General features: G+C 29.0%; 2 protein-coding genes across 3 annotated transcripts in view; one reads left to right on the top strand and one right to left on the bottom strand.

Annotated features, from left to right (window-relative positions):
- LOC122498645 (KH domain-containing, RNA-binding, signal transduction-associated protein 2-like) overlaps nucleotides 1-14,652 on the bottom strand; it is a 114,330-nt gene that overhangs the window by 92,006 nt on the left and 7,672 nt on the right. The window lies entirely within an intron of this gene.
- LOC122498637 lies at nucleotides 7,854-12,460 on the top strand. The gene is made up of 2 exons (XM_043606462.1): nucleotides 7,854-8,025; nucleotides 8,903-12,460. The coding sequence occupies exon 2, from the start codon at nucleotides 9,685-9,687 to the stop codon at nucleotides 12,307-12,309; it is 2,625 nt and encodes an 874-aa protein (XP_043462397.1). The 5' UTR covers nucleotides 7,854-8,025; nucleotides 8,903-9,684; the 3' UTR covers nucleotides 12,310-12,460.

Below are 14,652 nucleotides of genomic sequence, written 5' to 3'. Positions count from 1 at the left end.
AATCAATCTTCCTCTACTTCCTCACTCTTTATAATGATCGAATATTTTTGCAATTATTTGAATGATATAATGTTTAGATTTTATCTATTAATACATTATGATATATTTAATTTACAGTACAATTAATTCTCCCAATATTCACTAAGAAAAATATCTGCTTTAACATGTTTCACCTGCTCTTAAAACAAACTATAGTCTCTAAATCTTTTGTGAAATTTCACTAATATATATGTTATAAGTCGCTCTCTCGGTCAATATGTGCATATGAGTGATTCTCCTGAAAGGCACCACTTCACGTGTGTCCATCATGAGGTCCATTATTTACATTAATTTTTTATTGATATTCTATCAGGTTTCAAATTTTTGAAAAATTTATTTATTATCTACAAAGATTTATCTATCTTTATATAATCTTCTAATGTTTATATTTAAAGTTCTTTCTAGTTAACCCCTTCACTGTCACTGACCTCTATAGAGCCACAAAAATGTCGTGCCCTGTGTGTCCATGTCCTCTATAGGGCCATCGAAAAAAAAGACATTGAAAAATTAACGAATCTGTCGAAAATTCAAAAATTCAAAATGGCACCTTTAAAATGACGACCAAACAAATTTTTAAGTTAACGAATATGTCTGAAAATTCCTACTCGGGAGTTTTCGGGGTCGCTGAATACAAATCTGTGGTCGAAAATTCAAAATAGCAACTAAAAAAATTTTAAAGTTAAGGAAGTCGTTAACTTTTAAATTTTTTTTGGTCGCCATTTTAAAGTCGCCATTTTGAATTTTGAAGTTTCGGTCACAGATTTGAATTCAGCGACCCCGAAAATGTACAATATGACAATAATTATATTTTAACGTAATTAAATAATTTCAACATATTTATAATATATCAAATTAATAAGCTTAGAATCTAACGTTTATTTTTCACTTATATTTGTTTAAAATATGATAAAAAAAGTTATTGAAATTATTAATTAAAATAGTATTATCAATGAGACAAAAAATTCAAATACCCGTGTAGAAATTGCCATACGTAGGCCATAACATGGCATGAAACACCTTCCCAGATCGGGCCCAAGTCTTGCCAGATGTTCATGCCATGTTATGGCCTACACAATGATCAAAAGATCTAGCCCTGATTTGGGCCATGGTTAAATTTCTACATTTGATGATTAAAACTAAAAATATTGTTTACAAAAAATGTAATATTTTTAAAATTAGAAAAAACGAGAATTTTTTCATTAAATTATTAATTCATCTACGAAGTCTTTTTTATATTTGATAGGCGTTTTGTATATATATATATATATATACAATGTATATATACAAGCAAAAAGTATAATCAATTAAAGCATAACAATTTATTATTTAAAACAAAATATTTCTATCGAGCTTTTTTTACAAAATCATTATTTTAAAAGTTATAATTAAGTATACTTAACCTCTAGAACACATGATAATAAAATGTTGCTGGAGAGGGTATTTATGAAAATTACTTTTTGCTCAACTTATATTTTTATCTTTTAACATCTTCAAAACTTATTTATGAAAATAAAAATAAAAAAAAATAATTTGATTTTTTGGTAATTCAAAAAAAAGGGTCCCTTTCAGGAAAATCACCCATATACACTTTAAAATATATCAATTTTACACTTATTCTGAGTGAAATTCCACATATTATAAGTGTTTATCCACTTATTGATCGAGAGAACGACTTATAAGTTACAACTATGTGAATTTTCACATATTCAGATTTAGAGAGAAAAGGAGCCATTCAGAAAATACAAATTTGTACCACATTTTTTGACATTTTTAACTTCCTAGCTCTGCAACGTAAATGTTCTGTAGTCATCTTTTCGAAGATTAAAAAACTTGACAATTATTACTTTTTCATGGACAATATAATTTTTTCATGGCATTTATATATTCATCATCATTACTGAAGTATAATTTGCAATTATTTTCAGTATAAAAATTGATAGCATTTCCTTTGCTATTAAAAACAAGAACCCAGTGTGTGAAAGCCACAGAACCGTTTTTTGCTCTTCCTGTGGTGTTAACAGACTGAAAGAAAATAAATTTTAACAACAATTTTTAATAAAGATTGACTAACTAAATCTAGTGAAGGAAAAAAAACTATAACTAAATCTATTTTCAACATGACATTTGTAAATTTCCCCAAACGTAATTTTTTTATTTTAATTTCTCTTCATCTCTTCAAATAATTATATTGTTTTCAATAAATCAAATTTGATTAATTTGATATTAAAGAGCTTATCTTTCAAAAATCACTGGAATTTTTTTAATTTGTTAATTTTTTGGAAAAATTATAATTTGTTTTATAAAAAAATCATTAAAAATTTTTAATGACCTTAAAATATTATAAAATGACATTTAAAATCCTTTCAGAATTGACTTTAAAAGTTCAATTTTCTTTTATAAAAAAAAGTTAGATACATTTGCAGGCCAAAAAAATTTAGGATAGTTCAGGAATAAAATAATATTTGCTGCATTAACCTAGGTTAGTAGACGCAAGCAGAGTTTTGACTACAAAAACACACAGATTTGTCTACAAATTAATTCTCAGGGGTTTTCGGGGTCGCTGATTACGAATTTAGCATCAGATTTTTAAAATACAATGTGGTTGTTAAAACTTGTTACTTGGAGTTTATTGATGTCGTGGATTAAAAATGTAATATCAGTTTGGAAAATGGCGGATCCAATATATGAACCAGTAATTTTGTCGATTAACGAATTAAATTAAAACAAATTAAAATTAATCAACAAATTAAAGATACGGACGTTAAAACATTATCAATCAACCAGTAATTTTTATTGATGTTGTACATTAAAAATGTAATATCGGTTTTGAAAATGGCGGATCCAATATAAGAACAAAAAAAAAATAAAAAAAACAAAAAAAATAAAGGAGTGTAAAATCCGACTGTATACCTCTATGTGGTACACTCTGTGGTCGTAAGTAACGTAATATACTTACCAGCTGTCTGCGGAAGTAAAGTTTTGTATTTATTATCGTTTAAAAAGTTTTTGGTAATTAGCAAAAACCCTCGAGTAACGAGTTTCAAATGAATCCGATGAATTTTTAAAAATGTCGTCCGCCATATTGTATGCGCCATTTTGACAATTTAATTACGTTTTCAACGGCACCTTATCCCATAAATTTTGACAAGCTGCTATTCCTACAGGTGAGTTTAATTGACGTCACACGTTAAAAATGCAAAATTTGCTGCTACAAAACTGCACGAAAAAAAAATTTAAGACTCTAATTTTGTTACTAAAAGAACACCTAATAATGGAAAAAAATGTTTAGTTCGATAGGCAATTTTACTGTAAACCAGTGTTAACTGTCGTCAACGAGATTCGTATTCAGTGGCATAACAACAATAAATTATTAATTTTGAAAATTATTTCAGTATTAATCATTTTTAATTAATATAAAGCAATAATTTGTTAAAATAAATTTAACATTTAACTATTAAACTAAACTGTATGGATGATACACAAAAATAAATGTAATGGTTCAGGTATCCATATAAATATTGTTGTGCATAATATTGTCTTATCCAATGAAATGGAAAAGACAACTTTTCATATGGAAGCAATTTCATAATACTACGAATGTGTGAGCTATATATTGTTGCATGAGATATGGATGAACTGATTACCTTACTTTTTCGCGAACATTCTTTTCACACAGAAAATTTTTTTTCTGAAGACCGTTTTACCGAATCCAAAATGACCGAATGTCATTTTTTTAAAGCTTATTATCTTGGCAACCACCATAAATATTATTCGTAACAGATGTAAGACTACACAGAGAAAAATAGAGAGTTAAAGGAACTATTTTTGACCCTCGAGTTTTCTCGGTGTATAAAAATTGTTTGTTAGTGTACCTTTATAATTTCTTTCCAAATTCTTAGTTGATTAGCGCAATGGCGAAAATAGTGAGAAATAAATTTATTTTTGATGGTTTTTGTATATTTGCGGTCAAGAAGATGCAAAGGACGTGCTTACTGGGAATTTCGGAAAGTGCACAGTAAGGAGTGTTCGGTGAGGGTAATCACTTCAAACTCTGAGTCTGGAGAAGATATTATATTTTTAAAGCTGCCGAAATATCCGATCACACAGATGCTTTAAAACATGTTTTTATGATCATATAAATATTTTAAAGTACTTCCCATTGGGCATAAGGACGTCTTTTTTGTCCGAAGTCATCTGAAGACAATAACTATTATGTCTCGAAGACATAAAGACAACTAAAAGATATCTATAAGACATTCTATCTCTGTTCCAAAAGAAGCCTAAAGTACGTTTTGAAGACGTTTTTAAAACGTCTTTTAAACTACCTTTTTAGATTCTTTCAGGTCTTTTTAAATATACATTTCTTTCACAATATTTTCTAATTCTAATAGAGCTTCGCAAGGATGTGAATCCCGACGCCAAAAATACAGAAGTTGTGGAAGCAACAACAAAAGGAGTAGTTTTGATCTAAAATTTAGGGGATTCTAACTAGAACAACAGCTCGCAAAGAATAAAAGCAGGAAGGTGACGAAGTCCAAGAGATGCTGAAATAACATCTGGGAATGTCTAGATGCAAGTAGGTGACAGTAGTGAAAGGTAGTGAAAATAATAATTAAGTAAGTAACGAAATTATTGATATTTTCTTATAACACTCTCAGTTCTGTGACATTAACAATTAAAGATAAATGGTGGGAATTATCTTTTGTGTTGTTACAAAATGAAGTTTATGATGATTGATGACAATCTGTGGTAAGTGATAACAGATGAAATACCGCCTGATACAGAAACCACCTAATTAGCTGCGTGGAAGAAGAAGGACGACAAGGCACGTGCGAAAATTGGATCTTAGTTGGAGATAATCAATTAATGCACACCATGAATGCCACGACATTAAGGGAATCATGAAATGCACTAAAAAATTACTACTAAAAATCGTCATTAACAAATAAGGTAAGGATAGTTTTAAGTGAAGGAGGTAGCAAAATTTGGATGATAACGTGATAGCAGTTATGAACTTTATGATTCTCTTGTAACGTCATTGCATACATTAAAACCTCTTAATATTGTTCAAAGCCTTGATATTTCATCAACAGAAACAGCCTATGACGCCTTGGCTTAAAAATATTTTAACAAAACCCAAGAATGAAGCCTCATTTATAAAGATAATCAAAGTTGACTCTAGCTTATTGCAAAAAGAAACTTTACTAATAAAACAATTTCCTGTTCATTTTCACAGTTTCTGTTACACGAACTCGTGTGTAAGAGTTGATATTCTACTGTATTTTACTGTACATGCTTGTGTATAAATTTATGTATCAAATTATGTACAAGAAGATATGGTTGTGGACATATCTGCTTCAATTTTTTCAATAGAACAATATTTAAAATCAAAAATGTTTTCATCTTTTAAATTATTTAAAAAATTAAATTTAGTAGAATAAGATATTTAACCTTGTTTTGAAGTAGGAGGGAATTAAAAAATAACAAGTCGATCCTAAAAGGAAAAAAAGCAGTTACTGAAAGCAGAAGGGTGTTACCAAGTAAGCTTCTGTGAAATCTTGAAACTTTAATCGATAATTACCATCGCTTAATCTTCACCGTCCTATGGTCGAGGGAACATTAGCTGCCTTTAATAACCACAGCTCTTATCCGGTCAGACCATTTTCTAGTTATGATACGCGGTATTTTAGTAAATCTCGTTGGAAAATTAAAGCAAAGATTGTATGAAATTTAAAATTTTTACCATGGTATCCCTATAGACATTATTTCGAAGTGTTATTTGTAGGCATTATTACTGCATCGAATTAACGTTTTTTTAAAAAGGAATTTTCTCAAATTGATATTTCTCAAAAAAGACATTTTTACGAATTGTCACCTTTCTGAATTGTTATTTATGCGAATTGTCCTTTTTACGAATCGTCATTCATACCAATTGTCATTTGAATAAAACGACAATTTTACAAATCGTCACTTAAGCGAAATATCATTTGTACAAACTGCCTATTTATCGAATTGTCAATTTTACAAATTTCCACTTTTTCGAAATGGCATCTTTACAAAATGTCATTATTACGAATTGTCACTTTTGCGACAGAATATTTTTACGAATTTTCATTTTTATGAATCGTGATTGTTGCGAAAGGTCACATTTGCGAATCGCTGTTTGCAAAAATGACAATTGGCATAAGTGTCAATTCGGATAAATGATATTTCGCAACAATATCGATTCGTAAAAATAATCTGTCGCAAAAGTGACAATTCGTAGAAATGGTAATTCGAAAATGTGAAAATTAGTAAAATTGCCAATTCGCTAAAGAAGCAATTCGTAAAAATAATATTTTGCAAAAGTGACAATTCGTAATGGTGTCGCTTCGAACAAATGACAATTCGCAAAAATGACGATTTGGACAGATGAAAATTCGTTAAAATGTCAGTTTGTGAAAATGGCATTTCGTTATAAATACAGTTCGATTAATTGACATTGCGTAAAAATAACACCTGAAGTTTCAATAAACACAAGAATTTTTTAGTAATCACTACATCAACATTTTGTTTGTAACACTGTATAATTGACAATACATGATTTTTTATAATTTTATTTAAATTTTTATAATTTTTATAAATCATAGATATATTTTACTTTTCTATTTTAATTATAATTTAATTTTTATTTATTAAACATGCTCATTCAACGTGCTCTTTGACACGTGCCTTCAATTATTACTATTCCAGCTGTTTTTCAATTCTCAAATATTTTATTAATATTTAGTAGTTTAAATATTAGTTCAAAAGAGCGTTGTTCCTTGTTCTGATTATTAATATGTATTATATTCTGTTTTATAATGATGATTCAACTGTTATCAAAGAACACTGAACTTATTTGAATATTTGTGGCATAGTATCCCAAATTATAGAATGTATATTTTTAGCCAATATTTATGAAGTAGAATTAATAGATTACAGAAATTTCACATTGTGCAATCTATTTAATTATTAAGGTAATTTTTAATTGAATCATTAAATAGAATACTTATTCAATATAGAATTTCTACTTCGTTGAGTTTTTAAATATCAGGATTACCACTTCGCCTGATTTTAAATTATCAGAATTTCCATTTTCCCGAATTACCATTTTATAGAATTCTTTAAAAATAGAATTTCTATTTTATTGAAATATTGCAAGTAGCAGAACTCTGCTGAAATTATATGGACAGAAACCTTATCCATGCATTTGAATGTTTTTTGTCCGATTTCCCAGGTCTATTTAAATGACATTTCTAATTTTTCTATTTCAATAGTTTTTTACTTTATTTTATCAATTAAACGTGGATATATACTATATATAGGTAAAAGTGATTCTTCAGAAAGTTCCATTTTCGTTGTCTATATGGATTAAATTTATTAGTAATTTTTGACACGTAAGCTAGTTATTTCCTTCTTGTTTACATTCTTACTTCAATGGTGGCTTACCTACTTGTTTACTTATTGCTTACTTATTTAATTATTTAGAAACTTGTTATATAAGAAATTAAGAATATAATAATTTAATTTAAAAATTTACATTTGACAAAAAATTTGGAAAAATAAATAATTAAAAATATTCCAAAATAGTTCTTATAACGTTTTTAGAACTTTTTGGAACGAATATGATATTTTGACCAGACGGAAGTGTATTAATGAACTTAACGAATATCGCTATGTTCATAATTCTATACAAATATCATAGTTATTACAGAAACCTAGAACTAATATTTAAATATTTTTATTATGAGGTTTAAGAAATATTCGAAAATAATAAGAGTTAAAAGTTTTGTAATGTAGTAAATAAGAAAAAACTGTATCAATAAAATAATTGAAAAAACTTCCATTATAAATATAGGAAAATTACTCAACCAACATGTCTGGATTAATATATAAGCAAGTTCTGAGTGAAGTTGTGCTTCAAAATGTTGTGTCAATAAATGAATAGAAAATTTCTTAAAACAGGTAAAGTTTATACTTTTTAAAATTATTTTTAATTAAAATAACAGTTTTCGAAAAGTTATAATTGTTCAATAAATCTAAGATAATTTATCTAGATCCGGCAAGAGTTTTGATGGCATGTGGACTGACTAGAAAATTCCATTAGTAAGAAAAGGATAGACGTATTTTCGTCCTTTTCTTACTAATGGAATTTTCTAGTTGGTCAACATTCCACCAGGACCCTTGGCGGACCTAGGTAAATTATTTTAGAATAAATAATACGATAGTGAAATTAGTAATAATAATTATTTGAGCCACCGCTTGCACCAGCAGCACGTCTGCTCTACAATTTGACCACTTCGGTATATAGCGTAAATATTTTAAATTCTTTAAAATATGAATATGCATTTCATTTGTGACACTATATGAAAAAAGGGACCTATAGCCTCTTTAAATTATACGAGGCATTCTCTACAATGTTTTTCTTCAAAAATAAGATTTGGTTAGAATAATTTTTAAAGCATTCTGTACAGAAAAAAATGAATACGTCTTTTTTTATTTTGAGATTTGATGGAAATTACAGAAATTATATAGGTATGAATTATTGAAATTTAATGTTTTCAAAAACAGTGTTCTTTTCAAAAGTGTTTTTTTTCACAAATAAAATTGCATCAGAGATAAATAAATGATAAAAATTCTCAAATCATCCTGCAAACAATAATTTTATATTCCATACTTTTATTCATTAAACGGTATTCTTCTTTACTATTTCCTATTGCAATATTTATGGGATTCTATTTTTTCTAAACAATAGGATTCTTTTAATTTTAAAAAGCACACAAATATCTATTGGAATATAACAAATTAGATAAATAAATTTATTTTGAAACATTTTTTTCAGAGCATATCTTCCCTTGACGGACTTTCTACACCTCTAGTTCCTTCTACTGTTTAAAAAACATCTACAATAAGAAGATAATATTTAAATAATAATATAATAAAATAAAAATGGATAAATTTCTACATGCGAATCCACTGGAAGCAGTGCAGTTTGTATCCATTTTTAGTTACTTGAACTCACTCAGTGATTTCTTATTTCTTGAAAAGTATTTAATGGAAGAGGATCAAAATAAACAAATCCCTGTGGTCAACGCACTCTATAACTATTTAGAAGATAATAATGATAATGAAGTAATGAAAGTCAGATTAGTAAGAAAATTATTGCAAGGCACTGACCTATATGGAGAAAATAGTTTTGAAAAATTGGATGTAATCTTTGTAAATGCAATGTTTGAGTATATTATTAGTTCTCTTGTATTTGACAAATATGAGAATATTTACGGTTTTTTAGCAGGCGTTGTTCAAGAAACTAAATGTTTTCAATTAAATTCTTTGCTCTAGCAAATAGTGGCTAGTCTAAAAGATGCGAAATTTGAAAATGAGTATGGCGAAAATTCCAAACTTTCTAATTTAGCAGTAGGGAAAATATTTACTTATATAATACTGCCAATATTTCCTCAAGCTAAATCTGATTTTAATATTTTGTCTATTGATTACATTTACGCGCAGGCCGGCTCAATATTCCTTCAAACTGGTAGACCAACTACTGCTTTCTACGCTGAGTCGCAGGACTTCAGTAATGCTGACCATCATCAAGAGAAATTATTTGAACAATATTTGGCAATGGGTCATCTTTTAAGAAATACCCTAAACAGTAAAAATATACATTCTGTAAGCTTTAAAGCTTTTGCTCTCCCAGCTCTTTTTTATTACGTTTACCTTGATAAGAAAAATGTTAGAAATGTCATCTATGATACTAGCTTCTGGAAAGTAGCGTTTCTTCAGTTTTATTCATATCTAGATGGAACTCTTAATGAAATAAAAAGCAAATTTGAGAAAGATACCAAGTATCAAATACACAATGCGTTATTAGGTTTTAGGAGTTATCCGGCAGTAGCTAAATCCATTCTAGATATTCACTGCAAACACCTGAATAAGAAAGAAATAAAAGAGACTGTGAGAGAATATTTGTACTTTCCAGGACACTCTCAATGTGGAAAAGAATATTTTTTACCGAATCTAAACGAAGCGTTTATGCATAACGTGAACAAAGTAGCTGACATGTATAAAATTCATGATATGAAAATAATGCAACAATCATTCGGAGAAACTTTTCTAAGTTACTTAAATGACAGCAAAGTAGTTATACAATTATTAGCTCCGGATGATAAAGTAGTTTCAGGTGTATTTGATATTAATACACGAATATCTTACGATTTGATTGTTATTTATTATCCTAAGAATTCGACAGCAGATTTCTATGCATTAATTAGAAAAAATTACACTGTGACATTAATTAAAGAAGCTGATGATCCTACGGACTTTCGACTAAAAACTGGCCTGAGTGTTGACATGTTATTGAGTCATCGGTATCATCGAGTAAATTTAAAGTCAACCAATCAGACTATGGACGTATTCTGGGAAAATTTTATGACCTTTAAAGTAAAAAGGTTAACATCTTATCTCAAGCATTCTGGCACAGATCTTTCACTAGGCGAATGGTGGAGAGAATTCGGGTTATCCTTGATGCCGTTCTATTCGTGCATTGAAAAACCAGAAAACACAGAAACAGTTAACAAAAATTTCTGTGAACTTGATGAAATAAATTTTTTGCATCAGTGGGATGAAGATATTTCTTTTGAATTGACCAACTCAGACATAAGATCTTTCTTGAAAACAGTTAGCACAACATTTAAAAGTGCCCAACTCTTTTTAACAATTAGTCAGAAATATAATGTTACTGCAGCAAATGAAGATATTGATGGCCTTATGGAAAAACTTGTATTGCATATGGAAGAACCTGGATTTGATCTCACCTACCTGACTGAAGAAGATATAGATTTAATGCAAACCGTCATTAATACTCTAAAACAGGGCGTTAATAATTCCTTCTCGTTTGTAATAAATATTCTTAATAAAATGAAAATATTTAAAAAAAGTAACTATAAAATCATTGGTCACATTCCAGAGAAACGGAATCAAAATGTGTTTATTAAAACTGAAAATGCCAATGAAGATACTGGTTATGGTTATAGATTTGCCTTTTTGTATAATTACACTGTACAATTACGAACTGATTATCAATTCAAAAAACAAATATTTGCTGCACCTCTAAATTATGGAACAGATGTTGAAAAGATATACTTTGAAGTTAATTTTAAAAATGAGCAAACTGAAGAGCCTACACGTATACTGTATGACAGGAACAATCAGCTTCAATCTGTAGTGGCTAGAAGATGGTTTGCAGGATTATCTGTACATGAATATAATATTAGAGATTGTAACATTGATTCAATACCTTTAGTGAGTTGTACACGACATGCACGTGGCATTCGTAAAAGGTGGAATCTAGATGCATGTATAAAATTAGCCTTGTCAAGGAACGCGAATCTTACACACGATCAGGTATTGGAAACAATAGGAAAATATACATTTCCAGATAAAAACAGCATTTGCTTACAATTCGTAGAAGAGTGGACAAATAATACGAATTTAACAATTCCCGCGTGGGGCGAACAATACATAATAGGTAACTCCCTTCTTCTTTCTAAATTAAGATACCAATTTTCTCTTGACATTAATAATTTATCAGTCTTTAATGGCACGTTCAGAATTTCTTCAATTTATACATACAGAGAAAGGAAAAGAATTGGAATTGAAGAACCAATGAAGAATATAATTAAAGATTTTAACAATCAGCAGACAAGTTATGTTGCAACATTTGAAGATTTCTATGCCATACGAAACTTTGCGACAACTGGATACACGAGAATAACAAGAGATACATTTGAAGCGAAACAAATGAAAACAGCATTATATAAATTGGCAATAAGGCAATCCGACGATCCAGACGAAGAATTTGACAAAGAATTATTTAAATTTGAATCTAAACCTGAAGAAATTGTTGAAAGCACGTTAACTATTGGAAGACAGATTACTTTACAGAAATTTACTACGACGATAGTAAGTAAAGAATCCGCCTTGACATTGGCCACAACTCCGGCAAAGGGATTTATAAATATTTTGTATGAATTTAAACTTCCTACTCCCTATGTAAGAGCAAAAATAAAAGAATCATGTTTGACTGTAGAAAATATAGTAATCCTTTTACCTGGAAGTAAATTTAGAATTGAAAGTATTGAAACTGTACTTGGTGTTTTAATTGTAATTTTAGAGTATGTGCCCAGTGAAAATGATAAATATAATTGGTATAAGAAAATTATGAAACTTTTTAACAAAGTACGCTAATTTGGTTTTAAGAAAACCCTTTGCATTTTCAGTGTGAATCTCTGGAGCAATGACTGACAATGAAGTTGTAAAAACACTTCTTTATGTATCTATTTAATTGTAGCTTTAATACTATATCTTATTTGTTAAATTTAAATGTTAAAAAGTAATAAAATATTTTATTTCTCAAACAGACTACCCTATAGGCTTTAATATTTTCAGTCCTTGATGAAAAAACCGAAAATAATTATAATTACCAGTATCCGGGGAAATTATGGAAATATATTATGAACAACCTTTTGAAATCCTCTAAGTTTCATTAATAACAAATTATTTTGCCGGAGCTATATTTTAGTTTCTCTGAATAAAAGTAATGTTGCCCAGTGTGTTATTTGTGAACGAGAATTCAAGATAATAAGAAAATTTAATATAAATCGTCATTACACACATTTTCATGAGAATAAATATAAAGTCAAAAAATTATAATTATTGAAAAATTACAAAGAACGTTTGAAAACACAAAGTAAAATTTTAATAGAAAATAAAATTAAAGAAGCACTTTCTACTTTATCATCTATTGTCAATATTGATAATAATAATTTATGAATATCATAATAATTTATGAATATCATAATAATTTATGAATTCATTTGTAAGAATTTTTTTCAGACATTTAATAGAGAATTGTTCCTACTTTTCTTTACACTTAGATGAATGTACGGATATTACAGAACTGAGCCAGTTGCTAACTTTTGTTCGCGTACTTAAAAATGATGTTACTGTAAACGAAGAACTAATATCAATAAGTGCTTTGACAGGAAGAACGAAAGGGGTGGATAGTTTTAATACTCTAAAAGAAGAAATGTCATAATTTATTAGTAGTTTCGATAAATGATCCTGTATTACAACTGATAAAGCTCGAGCAATTACGGTAAATGATAACGGCTTAGTTGATCTACTAAAAAGCATAATATTTATTGCCTTGTAAGTTGATTCCTATTTTAAAAAAATGTTTGCATGATTACCTTTTCAATTTTAGAGGGAACCAAACACTTATGCATATAATATATTACAGTCAGGTCTCCAAACTGTAACAAGGCCTGAAATTAACCATATTCCAGGACTTGAAACTGTAACACACCTCAATATATTGCTCCTTAAGAGTACAGCACTGATAGTTCGTCGGTTGGGTGCAGAAAGGTGCCACTTCAGACTAGTCGTGAAAAACGTGACGTTTCAAAAAACATTTGAGAAATCTGCCATTTGAGCTTAGATTTGGAAAACATGCCAACTCATAATTGTTGTTCATTTTTTTATTTTAGGTACAAGAAAGAAGTTGTCCATCAAATAATAAATAGTCAACAAATTAATTCAATAAATTAGTAAAAATATTCCTTTTTCAAAGAAAAATAACAATTATGCAAAATGCAACTAGAAAAATAATTTTTGTATAACTTTATAACCTATGCTTCAAATTTTTTCTGTACTGCCAAGTGTCAACCTAAAATAGAAAAAAAGAACTCGAATGGCAGGTTTATCAAATGTTTTTTGAATCCGCACGTTTTTCACGACTAGTCTGAATTAGCACCTTTCTGCATCCAACCGACGAGTTGATGACGATGCGTGACTAGTTGTTACAGTTTGAAGTTTGCCGCAGTTTCAAATGTTACAGTTTGGAGACCTGACTGTATCAGCCATAGTCCCTTTACGGTTCACTTTTGGACAAATTAACAAATACACATTTACTTGGAATATTCCAAAATGAATTAAGCAGAAGTAGACATTGATGCTTCAGGTTCTCTTGTGTATAATGTAAAGATCGTGGAAGGACTAAAGTCTAAAACAATTGTTATATACAATTGTAATAAATACCCCCACTGGACAAATAAGTGTTGGTCAAATGTTAACGGAAAGCCACAAACAGAATTTCGATTTTATACTTTTTGTTGGAATGGGTGCGTTTAGGTGCATCTCATCCAAAAACTGTTACCTGCGATGATTCGAAGGCGCTTTTAGGTGCGGTTGTGAGAGCTTTCACGAGACATTTTACCATTGATGGTTATATCAATTCCTATGACAAACAATGACGATGGGCCTAAAATATAAGGATAGATGGAATTAAAAAGAAATAAGGTTTAGGCGCTCGACTGCCCTGGTGCTGCTATAGAATTTAGTAACTTTACCAAGTCCAGTAATCTTTTTTAAAAAAGGGACCATTTTGGGTGGGTTAGAGTGGATATATTGTGAGCATCAATTGAGCCCTTTTTGTGGAAAGGATGGATTTAATTTTTTGGATGTCTATACGCTGATTTACTCGGAACAATTAATCGTATAAATTTTGAAAAATTTAAATTAAAAAAAATA

Source organism: Leptopilina heterotoma, unplaced genomic scaffold, assembly GCF_015476425.1.
Source record: "Leptopilina heterotoma isolate Lh14 unplaced genomic scaffold, ASM1547642v1 Lhet_156, whole genome shotgun sequence".
NCBI lineage: Eukaryota > Metazoa > Arthropoda > Insecta > Hymenoptera > Figitidae > Leptopilina > Leptopilina heterotoma.
This window is presented reverse-complemented; position numbering and strand designations above follow the sequence as displayed.

Bases quoted from the DNA above. Each gene is read 5' to 3' on its own strand.
- LOC122498637 (XM_043606462.1), top strand. From the start codon at position 9,685: ATGGGTCATCTTTTAAGAAATACCCTAAACAGTAAAAATATACATTCT.